Source organism: Labrus bergylta, chromosome 11 (genome assembly GCF_963930695.1).
Source record: "Labrus bergylta chromosome 11, fLabBer1.1, whole genome shotgun sequence".
NCBI classification, from domain to species: domain Eukaryota; kingdom Metazoa; phylum Chordata; class Actinopteri; order Labriformes; family Labridae; genus Labrus; species Labrus bergylta.
The window spans coordinates 4545670-4562263 of record NC_089205.1 but is presented as its reverse complement, the minus strand read 5'-3'; the positions used below and the strand labels follow the sequence as shown (position 1 = coordinate 4562263).

The window sequence follows — 16594 nt, the reverse complement described above, 5'->3', positions numbered from 1 at the left end:
AGAATGAATTAAAAGCACGAAGTGTGTTTTATTCCACATAAAGCCTGTTTGCTTATTCATAATGTTGCAAATATTAAAAGTTTAAATTGGTGAGTAATATGCAGTGAAACCCCGATTAAATGTTGATATTTTTCAAAAAGCTCTGCTGATGTAAATAAACGTTTCTCAGTGTGCAGGGCAGCAGTCAATTCCACGCACACACACAGCGCCTCTCTCCGTCCGGCGGTGCTCTTTTGTGCGGGGAATAAAGCATCTCGGCCTAGCGGGGCTCCGAGCTCTGTGGGGGCCTGTCACTCACACAGGGCTCCGAAATAACTCGAGTAGCGGACTTCCAGCTATGCGTAGTATAGATGTCCTGCCGCTGCATTATAACACTCCGGGTTAATAATAGGAGCGCGGTTGTCAAGCTTTTTTAGAAGGGGGGAGTGTCTGCCTATTCTCATTGGATCCGTTTTATCCGCGAGTGTCTCGTGAAGTGCGAGAGTGGGAGGAGAATTTCCAGCAACGCAGGATATCAAAAATAAACCCCCTCATGTCAGGGAAGAGCAGAAAGTATAAATACTCCCGAAGTGTCCAGACTGCAGCGGTGCTGGTGAGTGGCACAACAAGGCTTGGATAGATTAGAAACGACAACTCAAAACAGACTAAAGTTTAAAACTAGTCAAACTTCGATGACCCAGACTGGCTCTACAGCACTGAAATCACTTTCGATTTGTAAAGATTCAAGAGGACTCTCTTTTGATTGGAGACGACGCTCAATTTACCAAACAGATCAAGGACATATACTGAAATAAATTGTTTATTTTTGCGACTCTTGATTGCACTTCAAGTTGCAGAAGATGTGTTCCACTTTGTGTTGTTTCTTTTTATTCCTGTGCGTAATACACGCGACACTTTCCACGCCATTTGAATCAGAGGATGTTGTACCTGTGCGGATAAATGGAAGAATTAGAGGTCGCTTTTGGAAAAGAAGTGAGGAACAGCCGACATTTATTCTTAGCGCATTTGGCAAGGACATGACGATAAATCTCATTCCAGACACTAGTTTCATCGCACCTTCCTTCACCATACAGCGCATCAAAGCCAGTGATGTTGGCGCTTTACGCAGCGCTTCAGGTGTCCGACCTGCCGCGGCTCTCCAGGGTTTGATGAACCAGACAGTGGAGAGTGAAGGATATCTGAGGAGCTGCTTTTACTCCGGGAATGTGGATCATGATCAGAACTCGGTTGTGTCGGTCAGCTTGTGCTCGGGCATCTTTGGCTCCTTCATAACGGAGGGGAAAGAGTATTTAATTGAGCCCAAACTTCGAGGCGGTATGGGGCCAGACTCTGCAGAGCAGCTGCATGTCATCAAGAGGAGGACATTCACTAAAAGCCACGGTCTTCCCCTGCTGTTTGATCACGCGGCAGCGGAGAGCCGAGCAGATAAGCACAATGGGGAAAGTTTTACGCACACCGACAGTGACGCACGGAGGGAACCTCGCCGGAGACGCTTTGTTTCCGCGCCACGGTTCATAGAAACGCTGGTGGTGGCAGACTCAACCATGACCCACTTCTATGGAGATGAAATAAAGGTCAGACATGATGCACTCATTCTTTCCTGCACACACCGTTAATATATGAACCTAAACACACCATAGTTGAATTAAACTGATTAGACTGTCCCATAAACAAACTGCTGAAGACGTCACATTTTCCCCACTTTATTTTCCATAATCCTGTCTGCAAGGATTCACAGCTCAGAAAAAAATAGTCTCAGGAATTAGTTGTTCTATGCTGTTTCATAAAAACATGTTTTGGCATTGAGGGAGCTTGGGAGGAAGCCGGTGTGCTCCCTGTTTTCCACAGACTGAGAATAAGGTCAGGCAACAGAAATGCAAGAAATGCTGAGGCACATTCCTCAGGACTTGGTCACGATTTGGCAGCAGAGCCTCAGCATCATGCAGGGCAGATTCACAAGGCTTACAATATCCGTCCTATGCTGTATTTACTCAGAATGATGGACTTGGAAATTACATGGCTATTTCCTGCTATTCAATAGTTAAATTGAAGAAAAAAAATATATATATTGGTGTTGAATTTATAGAAATATATTTATTAATACCAATACTGCATTTATTCTGGAGCTAAAATTCCTTAACAACAGTAGACAGTCCATGATCCTGGCACAGCCTAGAGAAGTCAAATTCTTGTCTGTTTGTACTTAACAAGCTCTTCAGCTGCCAAACACTTCTTGATCCTACAGTAAGAAAAGAAAGACTAACAAATAAACAGAGGGAAGTGGACAAGCTGATACATTGGCTTCATTTCTGCTTTTATTCCAAGTCATATTCCCAATAATGTCCATCCATATGTTTCTTTTGTTTTCTGTGAACAGGGGCAGTTTTAGTGGTTTGGAGGTCCTAGGCTCAAACCAACATGTGTGTCTGTGTATGTGTGCAGAACATGTGGAAAAACTTTTTATATGTGGGAAAATCATCCGTTCCTTGGAAAAGTGATTTCAGCGCAGCAGACATAGACTTGACATTACACATCATGGCACAATACGCCCACGTTCACACTGATTTAGCTCTCCTCTACAACACAAACCTCATGACAGTATTGTGGAAAAGCCTGCACATCACTACTTCCTGCCATGACACAATCGAGAAAGAAAAAAAAAAAAAAAACTTCTTGGGGAATCTTTTTATAGTTTAGTTTTTACTGGAAAAGAAGAAGAAGGCAGAGGTAATGCCTCTATTCAGCTGGAAGTGGTTGCATGCATTGAATGAAAGTACATAACTGTGCCAAATGTTCGCAATTTAAGCTCAAAGGAATTCCTGTTTAGGTGAACAAACAGTGCACATTATTAGAGGAAAACACACAGGTGGTCTCTTCTTAATGACCGATCACATCTGCTGCTCTCGTCCCCTTTAAAGGAAGCAGACAGTTTATCAGACCAGGAGGAGAGTCCAGTCCAACGTCTCTTCAGCCAAGCACTAACACTGATAGCAGAAATTAAAACACACAGCTAATGTAATGCTTTTGTCAGTCATATGGAGGGATCAGCACTACCTTCAATGTGTTTCTTAACCAGATTCAACATGTTGTGTGGAAACAGGTCTCAATATTGTTTGATCTTAAATTAGTATTGTATCTAAGTTTAAAATTCTGGTATCATGACAATCCTAATTTCTTCAGGTGTCAGATATTTATAAAACCATCCCCGTTCCTTTTTATCTACCCTCCACTGTGTCTTTGTGCTGTCCAAACATTTAAAAGTCTCAGGCTAACAAGTTCATTTTCATGGAAGTTTCAGTTTTAAATGGTGTGCCCATGTCGCTCCTCCTTCACAGCACTACATCCTAACCCTGATGTCGATGGCCGCCCAGCTGTACAAGCACCCGAGCATAAAGAACTCGGTAAACATCGTGTTGGTGAAGCTGCTGGTGGTGGAGGATGAGGAGGTCGGCCCAGAGGTCTCCAGCAACGGAGGTGTGGCTCTGAGGAACTTCTGCTCCTGGCAGCAGCTCTTCAACCCGCCGAGCCAGAGACATCCAGAGCACTATGACACGGCCATGCTCTTCACCAGAGAGGTGAGCGGCAAGAACATACCTGGTGTCTTTACACAGTTAGAGAATGGAGTTCTCTGCAAGAAAACACACCGTCATCTGCATATACTGTTTTAAAGATTTATCAGAATTCAGAGGAAAGATGCTTTTACTTAACCTTTATTTAGCCAGTTTAGTCCCACTGATATCAGAGAGAGAGAGCGAGAGAGAGAGAGAGAGAGATCAATGGATTTGAGCTTGTATAGCGTTTACATTGCAGGTTACACCTCTCCATTCACATCAGTATTAACTAACGCATTCATACACATTCACACACTGCTGACGTTTCAGAGATCCTTCAGATATTTCAGAGATCATTGATGGGTAACCCTCATTTACAATGATATCGAGTCAGTTACAGAAGACATCAAAAGAAACTACAAAGCATTTTTCTTAAACAAGAAGAAGATTATTTAAGGCAATTAAACACATTATGTTGGGAATATCTAAATTTAATCTTAATGCAGGTTAGGGTTTAAGTTGGTGGGCGCAGGTGCATTAACAAATTGACTGGAGTTGTGAGTTTAAAAGTCTAGTATTATAATAACCACTGACTCATGTTTTATATATTTTTTTTCGCTGTTCAGAAAGCAATACTCAGCGATGAGTCATGAATGAAGCACTGGTGGAATTCAGTCCAGCTGGGGGGCATGATGTGGTTTCAGAAGCAGCAGACTCAAAACCACACAACAATTACTTGAAACCAGAGAGCCTTTCACTAAAACAGGTGCAATTTGTGTTACAAGTGGGGAGGGTGGTGGTAGTGGTGGTGGGGGGGGCTGGCTGGAAATGGACACCCATGTTCACAGTTATTGTCAGGTCTTTAAGGAGCTCTTGTTTGAGATTAAAGACCAGAGGAAGTTAAGGAAAGCCCTTTTAGCCCTCAGGGTGAATCAAGGTGGTGAAAAGGGATCCACAAGATGGAACAGTTGTAATCTTTTTCCAAGCAGGGGGAATATCAACAGAGAACAAACAAACTGTGTTTTATGGCTGCTCCAACAGGAAATAAGTTCTTGCGTCCTCAGGGTTTGTGTTTTGATTGGCTCGTCCCGCTGTATTTGGCTGCCGTCTCCTCTCTGGTATGTGCACTTTGACAAGGTGTTAGCAGACAATACATACGCTAGTAACTTCTCTATTATTACACATTTATAGCTGAGTACATTGCTGTTTGCAGCTTGATTGATGACACGCTTGGTATTTATCCGCCCTACTGAATGACGTTCCCATGTTAAGCTGAGCCTAGTTTGGGGGAAATGATGAATAGAACATATGGGGGTTTTTGCAGACTTGTTGCAAAGGCTTTCCATCGGGGAGGCCATCTTCCACACAAACCCCGGTCGAGGTTTGTTTTTCCATTTCCGCGGAGATATGCTTTGAAATGCAGAGGACGGAAGGCTCCACGTGGGTGAGCTAACTTTAGTGCCGCCACAAATAAAAGCCTGACATGATAAGGGACACTCTAAATGGTCAGGGCTGGAGTCTGCAGCCAGGTCAGGGTTGAATATGTGTGCCATGAATGCCACAGTCATAAGAGAAGGCTGCTGCTACTGGCTGTTGTGAAACTCTAAACTTACACTCTCTTTCTTGTAGTGGAAACATTTTTTCTCATGCATTCTTGTGGTCCCGTACTGTATGTGTGTTCTTGCACGTCCGTCATGCAAATGCAACACTGTAGCCAATGCTGTGACCCATACGTCCTGCTTTGTGTCAGTGTTTTCTGCACACATGACTGATGGGTGCTGTTGTCGAAACAAGGTGTACAAACACACGTTGGGATTGTGCTCCAGGTCCAGATGTGTTTTGAATCACAGACTGCTCTGCCTTGTGGGTTTTTTTCCGGCTGAGGCAAGGCCACGGAGGGTGCGTCCATCTCCGTCCTAACACAGCCAGGCTTCGTCATGAGCAGGGAAAGATTTCTGACTCTCCCACATCACAGCTCTGGACAATGCATGCTCGGGATAATTTATTTGTTTTTTTTTATGATGGAAACACTCCGCAACGTGTTTTTGATTTGTCTTAAAAAAAGGCAGAAAAACAAGTTGAAATAAATAGACGTTGAAGGTCCATCCGGCTTGATTAATAAAACAGTCCCTCAGAGTAATGGCTTTAACTCTTTATGGTCCACTTAGGAAGCCGTTTTTATGCGACTACTTTTTATATACAAGATTTTGAAATTATTTATGAATGTAAAAAGCCAATCATGACCACACCATGGCAGTAATTTAGCTTGAACTTATTTGAACTAGTTGAATTCAATAGAGGAATGTCTTTTCTTTGTTTGGCCCATGTTGTTTGTGTTATGAAGCTTTTGTTCGAGTGGCACGAGTTAATTCTGGTTGGTATGTCGCTGTTGGTATTTGGTATGCTGCTGTGGCTCTTCTGTTTTATGGCACTTACAAATAGTTAGTCTCTCTTGTTCCACTGGCAGAAACCACTTTCCAACCATACAAAATAACTCTTATTGTTCTACAACGCTGCTTATTGTAATGTGTGGCTGTGTCTGTGTCTTGTTACTGAACTTGTACACTGAGGCTTGAGTGGTTGTTGTGTCACTTTGCCAAACCTCCAATGGCATAAAAAGATTCTGACTGATATGTGTGGAGCCACTTCTTACATACAAAAAGTAAACAGACATGTTCATGTAACGCCCATAGCAGAGTTTGACCAAAACGTGACTTTGATACCGATAACCTTTTATAAAGGATTTGGATTACTGTGGCTGATATTAGGAAGGAAAACTTCAATCCAGACTAAGTGGAGCATCGTATAGCCAAACAGTTATGTCACGCACCCCATGTACAGAGGTTAAAGTCTCAGCGGCGATTGATTTGTATCTGACCTCTGGCCCTTTGCTTCATGTCAGCCCCCACTGTCTCCTCCCAACTTTTCCTGTCTGTCTGCAGGAGTCATATCCAATAAAGGCAAAAATGCCCAAAAGAAAAAAAACATTAAACATTCAGACAGAGTCTAGTCTAAAGATGAGAAAACACTCAGAAAACTATAAGAATTGAGCACAAAACAGATAAAAAGGGGATCACAACAACTGCAGGTAAAGGATGTCAATTTGTCTGACGATTCTGAGATTTTAAGAAAATCCTCACATTTGATTTTAAACTTCAACTTATGCAAGCATTTATTTAAAAGCTGGTTTCACCTTTGCTAATATCAACTCATCACTATGCCCTGGGTTCTCCAGCTTCAGCGTTTCTCTTGTCTCTGTTGCAGGACATCTGCGGACAGAGGAGCTGCGACACGTTGGGCGTGGCCGATGTCGGGACGATGTGTGACCCTAAGAGGAGCTGCTCAGTCATCGAGGACAACGGACTGCAAGCTTCCTTCACAGCTGCACATGAGCTCGGTCAGAGCACATTTTTGTCTTAGATTGTGGTTTGGGCTATAGGATTCATGGAAACTTGGAAATCTAATGTAAAAAGCATGTTGTATGATGTTTATCTTTAGAGTCTCCTTTAGTCATTCAGAACCACTTTTGATGCATGAGAACCTTAGCAACTCATTGATGACTATATCTACATGATGGCCATTTTCCTTTGACGTCAGAGCCAGGCTGTTATCTCCACTGTTGTTATAACTTTGCAGATCATTTGACAATAAGCCATTTAACAAATCATTATCATCTTTACCAACTAAACTGGAACTAAAAAGGCAATATACCGCAAAACATGTGCAGACTTTTTTGACTGGGGCTTCCCAGAGTTTGGGGGTGCCAACACAAACATTTAAATAAATTAATGTTTAGATTATTTTTTACGTTTTAAAGTCCTTACAAAAATAAATATTCTACATTTAAATGCAAAGACTTTCAGCCTGTTAGATAGATGAATTAAACATAAACACACATTTGAGCTTCCTATCCTGATTGGATGTCAGAAACAAAAGCAGCCTTGTCATGTAAGTAAGTCAATTCTAATTGAATCTATTTTTCCCACCTCAGGTCATGTGTTGAGTATGCCTCATGATGACTCCAAGACCTGCGAGAGGCTGTTTGGAGATCTGGGAGGACATTACCTGATGGCTCCTCTGTTTGTCAGCCTCAACAAGACTGCACCTTGGTCTCCATGCAGTGCGCTCTACGTCACAGAGTTCTTTGACAACGGACACGGTAGGAAATATATCGGGTTCATATCATAAATGTCACTGAGGATAAATCTTAAACTAAGAAGCCCCATAGAGACCGTCTGCCAACATGGTCTTCTGCCGCAACACTGTGGCTCTGTCATTAGAGCTGATTTAGAGATCAATAAAATATAATGTTAGGCCTCGTGTGCTCTAACGATAGCTTTCCTGCTTAAACATGTCGCTCCCTAAATGATGTGTGATTCTGATGGTTTATCTTGCCCTAGATTTCCCCCATCTTCTTTTTCCAAATCCTCCTCTCCCATTCTGTTTTTTTTTTTTTTTCAATTTTCTTTGCCTCACCCTCTTTTGCTCATGTTTTGCATCGTGCATTGTTTGTATCCTTGCAAGACCTATCAGTGAACCGTCTTTTCCGATGAGTCACACGATGGACTTCTTCCTGTTCTTCACCTCCTCAGCCAAGAGCAACAGCTGGTGTCAGCAGAATGTGTTCTTTATCAGTTGGGGAAAAAAGCTTCCAACTTAAAATGAATGTGGCTGAGAATGTCGATTCCAAACTGGGGACGTCATTGACAACTCCGGACAAAAAGCTTATTGAATATAAAACGCAATCATTAGGAGAATAATGCCTGAATTCAGATTTACACTAGCTGTCAAATGTCCAGATTTGGAGTACGAGGCAGCCTATAAAACTGCACCCCATTACTTAAATTGATATTTATAAAATGGTCAGAACTTGACCTAAATATTTTTCCGCTGTTGTCACACAACACATTTCAAATGTCCAGCACCATTAACCTCCAAGCCCAAGTATTCATACTGTGTGTCTCTCTCTCTACTGTAACCACAGGGGACTGCCTGCTGGACGTCCCAGAGAGCACCATGTCGTTACCCAGAGAGCTGCCAGGCACCAAGTACAGCCTGGACCAGCAGTGCCAGCAGATATTTGGAGAGGAGTTCATCCACTGTCCCAACACCTCAGACAGTGATATCTGCAGCCAGCTGTGGTGTCAGGAGGACGGAACAATGCAGTGCTCCAGCAAGAACGGCAGCTTGCCGTGGGCCGACGGCACCTCCTGTGGCATCAACAGGACCTGCCTCCACGGAGCGTGCATGCCCACCCAGGAGGTGATGCAGCCTCTGGTAAGGCTGTTTCTTTATCTCATCAAAGCAGGACTATATGCATCTTATTCTTGTTATAGCCAATCCTCTCCAGGTGTTTGCTGCAATAGCCTTTGTTGGTCTGCTGTACCTACAGACTGTCTGGAAGTCTGTCCTTGATATTTTGGCCATGACTGTCTTGGATTGCCAGAAGTTATCCCATTTGAATGACAGAATGGCTTGGCATGGTTTGGCATCACAAGTGAAGCTAATTTCTAGATAGATAGAAGACGTAAGATGAATCCAGCTAAAAAGGCGTTCACAAAAAACACACACATTATAGTTCCATGGTGCATAATATGTGTACTTTCTTGTGCTTGTTTTCTGTTATCAACCTCCTGTAGTTTTAATGAGTCATTTTGATGTGTGCCCCTTATTTACCCAAAAACAAGCAATCAGGTCTGTAGTCATTAAAATTAATTAATCAGCAACTCTTAAGAAAGGCAGATTTCCCTAGTTTCTCGTCTTTGTGTTGAGCATTTAAAGAGATTATTCACATATAAATAGCATCTGTGCTGCTGATTGGATTGATTTGACTCCTTCTATGATAGTCTCCCCATGACATTTTCCAAAGTTGTTATTCACATAATGTTCCTGGGTGAAGTTTTCCCTGAAGGTGGGCGGGTGGTCGGGGAAGTGAAGGGACAACGAAATCCAACTATAAAAATTATAACAACCGTTTTTACCTTTTTTATCAACTCTGTATCATTGTGGACATATCCACAGTATCAATAAATGAGTGGGGAAAAACATTCTGGTGAGCAGAAAAAGGAATGAAGCTGCTTTATTCAGCATTTATTTGTTCATGGCGATCCCAGCGGTCGCTTCCTGGTTGAGTGATGTAAGTGTCATCAACCTCGTCGATTTATGTCTGAAATGCAGTTGTATGATTCAGCTTAAGATGTTTTTGATTCATTCCCTTTGTTTTTTTAACTAAGCAATACCAAACTTCATTGAGAAAACAGCTGTTTTAAGGGGAAAACATTTCAGGTTAGGAGTCATCAATCCAAAACTTCTGTTGGAAATCTGCTGATTTATGAAAAACACTGTAAGTTTAGCCTTGGAAGAGAGGTCGTCAGTTCCAAAACTACTATTAGAAATCTGCTATTTTAAGGAAAGAACAATGAGTTAAACTCTGTACAGTATTTCAGTAAGTGGAGATATGATGATTTTCAGCATGGCAGCGCTATGCAGTTTGAAGCTGGAATACATGAATGAAACGTAGAGGATAAAAGTACACATCACTACATTTTTGGTGAGTTTTAAATCCAGCTACTTCTTGATGCCTTTTTATATTTCCTTTAAGAACATTTATACATCTCAGTGTTTCATTTGAGCATGGTTGCCTTGATATCTTCTCCTTGTGTTATGATCACACATCTGTTTATGAAGCCAGACGTGCTGGCAGCTGGAACGTTAACTGATCCAAACTCATAAAACTTCTGGAAAGGACACCCAAACTGGCAAACTCACACACACATCCACACACACACTTTAAACGTTACTTTACAAAGCTGCAGCATGGCGGCTTCCACTGGTGGTGAGTGACACATGTGGCAGGAATGTGGGTAGAGGCAGACGGCAGGCGCGTGCCGAACTTCAACACAGATTTAGCCAGAAGTGTTGGACCGCCAACACACTGTGCTGCCTCAGAGCCAGAAGCCAGACTGTGGTCACGGGCTACACAGCTGAGATTGCCTTTGGCGCTGAGTTCTAACCAACCACTCTGACTGCTCTCTTCTCGTTGTGTTTGACCGCAGGTGGTTGTGGACGGTGGCTGGAGTGAATGGGGAGCGTGGCAGCAGTGCTCCAGGACGTGTGGAGGAGGGGTGGAGTTCTCCTACAGGGAGTGCACCGACCCGGTGCCGCAGTATGGAGGAAAATACTGTGAGGGACAGCGGGTTCAGTACCAGTCCTGTAACGCACAGCCGTGCGACAACAACCAAGGTGAGAATCAATAATATACTGTATGGCTTATCTTCTTACACATATACCATCACTTAAAAAAAAATCTTTTAACATACACAATCTTCCATTGTGAAAATCCACACTTAATTATCCAACTGTGACACATTTTATTTAGCATTTTACACTCTGTTCAAAGAAAGGACTTCAAGGATTTGTGTGGGTATGAGGAAAAAATAAGTGAAGTACTTTTTTATTCAAGGAGTAAGACTCAGTCTTTGAAATGCACTAAAAGAATCTCCTCATCTCCCCCTGTACACCATCATTTAGAATCAAGTTTCCACCTCCTTCAGACAAACATTGTAGTATATATAAGTGTATGTATGGATTTATTTGCAGTGTCAAGTCATGGCTTATATTTTATACATTTATGCTATCTAACCCAATATGAATTTCTTCGTCCCCATTATCATTAGTTGTTATTCTTACACTTTTTGTAATTGCACATTAGCAGTTTTTTGCATAGTTAGATGATTGCTGACACACTGACTGTGCAAAGTTTAACAATGCATTTTTTAATTTAAAAAACTAAAAGTTGATTTGAGGATTATTTTCCCAGTTTGGTGTAAAGTCTAAAAAATGTCTGAAAACATTGACAAATGTGTCAACATTGTCATCAAACACACTCAGGTACCTGTCAAAAAAGAGAAAGAAAATCATCAAGTCGTAACAAATGAGACGCTTAAATGATGAAATATTCTCTTTTTTCTTGGCTATTGGATAGTCAACAGGTTGTCAAAAAAGCTGCTGATTTGATTTGTGATATTTAATAATCATTTTGTCTGCAGGCTCTGACATAATTAACTTCTAAAGCCATATTCAGTGTACAGAGGTGTTATCAAGCAGAATGAACTAATTTCCTCTAAGATTGAAGTAAAATATTGACACATTTAACATTTTTATTGGCTTCATTTTTCTGAAGTTCTTTGATATTTACAAGAAGATAATATTTCCAGGAGCTTCCTGTCGGGGTCCAAGCTCCTTGAAAAACAAAGATTGACTTTCTGTTTTCCCTTTAGGTAAGAGTTTCCGAGAGGAGCAGTGTGAGAAGTACAACAGCCCCAACTACCTGGACTTCAATGGGAATATGAAACAGTGGATACCAAAGTACGCCGGTGTTTCCCCCAGAGACCGATGTAAGCTGTTCTGCAGAGCCAGAGGCAGCAGTGAATTTAAAGTGTTTGAATCCAAGGTACAGCATCACAGTTTATACAGTACACAGCCATCATCACAGCCCAAAAATATACTGAAAAGTAGCGTTACAATTCTTGTCATTTTTTTTACTTTTTGTGGGACTTAACCATCTCACCGCATTCATGATTTGTTACTGTGGAGGAAGTTAAATATGCGCAGCTCTTGGAGTCCAAGACAAAGATCCCCAAATTGACAAAAAAGTGGCCGTACCGTTCTGTACCATATCATACTGTAACGCACCGTTTTGTATCGTATTATATCAGCAGATCAATAGTGATGCACGTTAATATACAATTGATCAAACAGCCTTGATAATAACCGATGAATCATTGAAGTTCTTCAAGATGCCGGTGAATCTGACAGTTTCTTAACACTCTTGACAAAAAGATTCAACAACACCTGTGTGTCTCTGCAGGTGATCGATGGGACAACCTGTGGGCCTGACACCACATCGGTGTGTGTCCAAGGTCAGTGTGTGAAGGCGGGATGCGACCAGGTGATCGGGTCCAACAAGAGAGTCGACAAGTGTGGAGTGTGCGGAGGAAGTGGACTCACCTGTAGAAAGATCACAGGCTCCTACAACAAAGCAACGTAAGTGTTTTTAAAACATCATCCTCATCTGAAAAGTTTGCAATTATATGTTATAGTTATATTGCAAGATTCACCAAAAAATGTATTTATGTGTTTGCCTTTCACCATAGCTGCAGAGTTAAAAGCATTTCATCATCATCAGCAGCAAGCACAGATTAATTCAGCTGTTAGGATTTCACCAGGAGCATTTTTAGCCTCTTTACAATTTATTTTCTTGTGAATAGAGATTGTTGAAAACCCTTGTTTCCTTTTGCTTGTAAGAGTTTTGCATTATGCAATGTTAAATGTTAAATGATGTGACCGTTTCAGGTTATTTGTTACACATACAAAAAACAAAAGGTTGCCTCGCTGCCCTGTTGCCAATATCAATATTAAGCTGAGCTAAGATCATTTTTTCTGAATCCGAGCTATAGCTCTAAAACATATTTAACTTCTTAACAAACTACACAAGAAGAAAGAAAATGCAAATTATCCAAATTATCCAGTTGTCTAAGTCCTGTTCTGTTTTCTCCACCAGCTATGGTTACAGTGACATTGTCACGATTCCTGTTGGAGCGACTAACATTGACATCAAACAGCGGAGTAACAGGGAAATCAAACATGATGGGAACTACCTGGCTATAAAGAGAGAGGGCGGCGGTTATATCCTCAACGGTAACTTCTCGGTGTCTACGGTGGAGCAGGACATTCCTGTGCTGGGTGCAGTGTTAAAATACAGCGGCTCCTCCACCACGCTGGAGAGAATCCAGAGCTTCAGGCAGCTGAAGGAGGCCATCACCATCCAGATCCTGGCTACAGCCGGGGACGCCAACCCCCCAAAGGTCAAATACACCTTTTTCATCCCCAAAGATGTGTCCTTCAACAAATCAAAGGAGAAGAAGTCTTTGCATATGATCCAACCGTTTGGCGTGCCGGACTGGGTGCTGGGCGAGTGGTCCGAGTGCTCCAAGAGCTGTGGCTCCGGGTGGTCCAGGAGAAACGTTGAATGCAGAGACAGCGCGGGCTTCCTCTCCAGCCAGTGTGACAAAGACCTAAAGCCTATAGACATCAGGGCCTGTGGGGATCTGCCATGCCCCATTTGGCAGATGGGACCTTGGTCCGCCTGCTCACGAACTTGTGGTCAGGGCGAGCGCCGGCGCAGCGTCTTCTGCATAGACTACACTGGGAAGACTGTTGAGTCAGAGAAGTGTGATCCAAATAAAATGCCAGAACCGATCTCTGGAGAATGTCTCAACCAAGAGTGCTTATGAGGGACAAGAGAACGGTGAACTTTGCCATTTTGGTCTGATTAAACTTACTCAACATGGATGGATTACAGAATGGGCAGACTGGCCGCAGGTTAAGAATCCAAGTGGGCAAAGGGTATGGTATGCATAAAACGGCCTTACAACATAAAGCAAACAACAAAAAACAGCGAGAAAGAGACACAGAGATGAACACAAAGACAAAGGAATTACAGAGAACAGAGTGACCACAAAGACATTAAAAGTAGCTAAAAAGAGTTACAAATGTCAGTGATGAGATTTAATATAACCACAATGACACGTCCAACTATCACAGATGACACATAGAGACCACATAGAGACAATAGCAACAAAAAAACAACAGAGATAAATACATCAATGTCACAAAAAGACAGAAAAAACTTGAAGTTGCTCTTGTGTCTCTGCGTTTCTGAGTTTTAAGTTCAACTGCAAATGTGTTTCAACGTTTGTAGTCGTTTTGTGTTTCTTTCAGTTTGTGAAAAAAAAACTGCTTTTGGCCTTTAAATTGTCTGTGCCCAGGGGCCCATGACCACATTATCCATCCATGTTCATTTGACATTACTTCCCAGGCTCTTGCCTAAATATAGTTTCTTTTGTTGACATTTTACAACCACTATTGAGAACCGAAACAAAGGAAATCTACCTCAGGATGTACATGTGATGCTATGTAAAGATGCTACATGAAGGTGCTGTGTGTGCGTGTTTTCTCCAGAAAGAGAAGTTTTCGAGTCCCACTTTAGACAGAAACTTTTGGTATGAAGTCTGGTATAATCTGCAATAATTCTTTTTTATTTCAGTTTTGCTGTCACTTAGAGTGGGTTAGAACAAAGGCATTAAACCTGCTGTCAAACACCAGCACAGTGTAAATATACCTCTGTAAGTGTCTTCCACAGAACTCAAACCCCCATAATGCTTTGATCGAGCCTTTCAACTTTTACTGAGGTAGGTACATACGATCAATGCAATGGGACTTTTAACCTCTGGGAAATGCGCTCCTGTTGGATTTACTTCTTTTTTCTTTATACATCCCAAATGAGATCAGTGATTATCATTTTGATTAAGATTGGATTATTCAACTTTGGGGGAAACCAATCGGCGACCTCGAATCTGACCCAATATCTTTGGCTAAAATGTGCCATTTAGAAAACTCGGTTCCATTTCTGAACCAGACGTGTAGTATTTATAGAAAGAGTTTGAGTTTACACGGTGTGTAAAAGGTTTAGTCTAGATGATGACGAGTCATTTATAACCAGAAAAACCTTCAACAGAGAATTTCCCTCTACCTTGTGGTTGAACGTAGTGGGAACAGTTGAGGCAATGAATGCTTCTTTTGGAGATATTGTACATGAAATGATAACCACATTATCATCCATATGGAAAATAGTATTGATTTTATTCAATTCCAAACTTGTATTTGTAAATGCATCGTATGCAAACACTCACAGTTGTTTCCAGACTCTCGTATGTATATTTGAGTTCTTCATTCCTGTTGTTAATTTACAGTATGCTATCCAAACAAAACAGACTGAGCATTAGGCTAAATATCCCTTCAGTGAAGGACCATGCTATTTTATTATAACAGCTTCCTTTTTAAGCTATTTATTTTTGTACAATGTGTACCTTGTATGTGTAATTAACATGGCAGATGCTGTCTGAGATTTTTTTTCATAAAAATGGTCAAATAAACACATTTATGTCCAAACATGATTATCTCTTTCTGCAGCTTATTCTCCCACATAAAACCAGCAGAAACTCTTTGGGACATGTAAGTGTTTTCAGCATTTTTATTTTCTCTATTGTGCACAAAAGCCACATGATTAGAAAATTCTTGCATCCAGACAGGTGGGTATATATTTACAATTGGTATGAGGAAGAACCATACTTTTGAATGACCTGCGATTCCCAATCAAATGTTCAAGTTTTCCATGTTTTCCAGAGCACTCCCTTTAACCACGGTGGGCCACTTGAACCCAACAATGTCGTCCAGACGACTGGAATTCTCTTTGGCGGTTCTGCTTCTTTTAAAAGCAGGGTGAGGCACATTTTATCACAGGTTTTACAAACTGAAACCCCTTGATGTTCAGTAAAATCCTCCCACGTTGGAATAACTTTGCTGCTCAGACGTCTGAAATAAAGACAGCTGTGTAAAACACACAGTAGCTGTGGTTTGTTAAGAACTTCCATTCAACATTTCTTCTCTTAAGACCTGACTTTGATTATGTCAAATCACAACAGGTTACAATAAGAAGGTTGCCCACTTAATTTAATTCAATTGGTAGAACTTTTTTTTTTTAAATTGTATTTTAAATTGTAAAACATCAGGTAAGCTTTAAAGGTGGCAGAGGACTTGGATTAGGCTATATGTTGAGATATTTGGTATTTGTGGATTTGACTCCTAGATAAATTGTAGTATTTATTATTTTTCTTTAGTAAACCAATAAATGGCAATTTATGTTTTTTGAACCAGCTTGTGACTATGGTCAGTTTGGAGAGAAAGCCTATGTGTTTTAAATAACGATGATGATAAAAAGACCATTAAAATTAAAGTTCAAGATCAATGGTGCCTCCTTGATTTCAAACTTGTCACATACATTTTCTGGATTTCAGCACAGATAAGATGTCAAGCTGCTAATAGGTTTTGCAACCTCAACAAAAATCCAATTTTTCCAGTGCAACCGAATGGGGAGATTGTAAAATTAGCTGTGGATACTGAGAAGAAGAGTTTCGTCATCT

At 41.3% G+C, this 16594-nt stretch overlaps 1 protein-coding gene across 1 annotated transcript; it reads left to right on the top strand.

Annotated features, from left to right (window-relative positions):
• The first annotated feature begins 508 nt into the window (after positions 1 to 508).
• Positions 509 to 15568, top strand: LOC109992310 (A disintegrin and metalloproteinase with thrombospondin motifs 8). The gene is made up of 9 exons (XM_020644860.3): positions 509 to 1574; positions 3336 to 3575; positions 6816 to 6948; positions 7543 to 7710; positions 8536 to 8828; positions 10607 to 10793; positions 11831 to 12003; positions 12421 to 12596; positions 13114 to 15568. The coding sequence occupies exons 1-9, from the start codon at positions 840 to 842 to the stop codon at positions 13844 to 13846; spliced, it is 2838 nt and encodes a 945-aa protein (XP_020500516.2). The 5' UTR covers positions 509 to 839; the 3' UTR covers positions 13847 to 15568.
• Positions 15569 to 16594: the final 1026 nt, after the last annotated feature.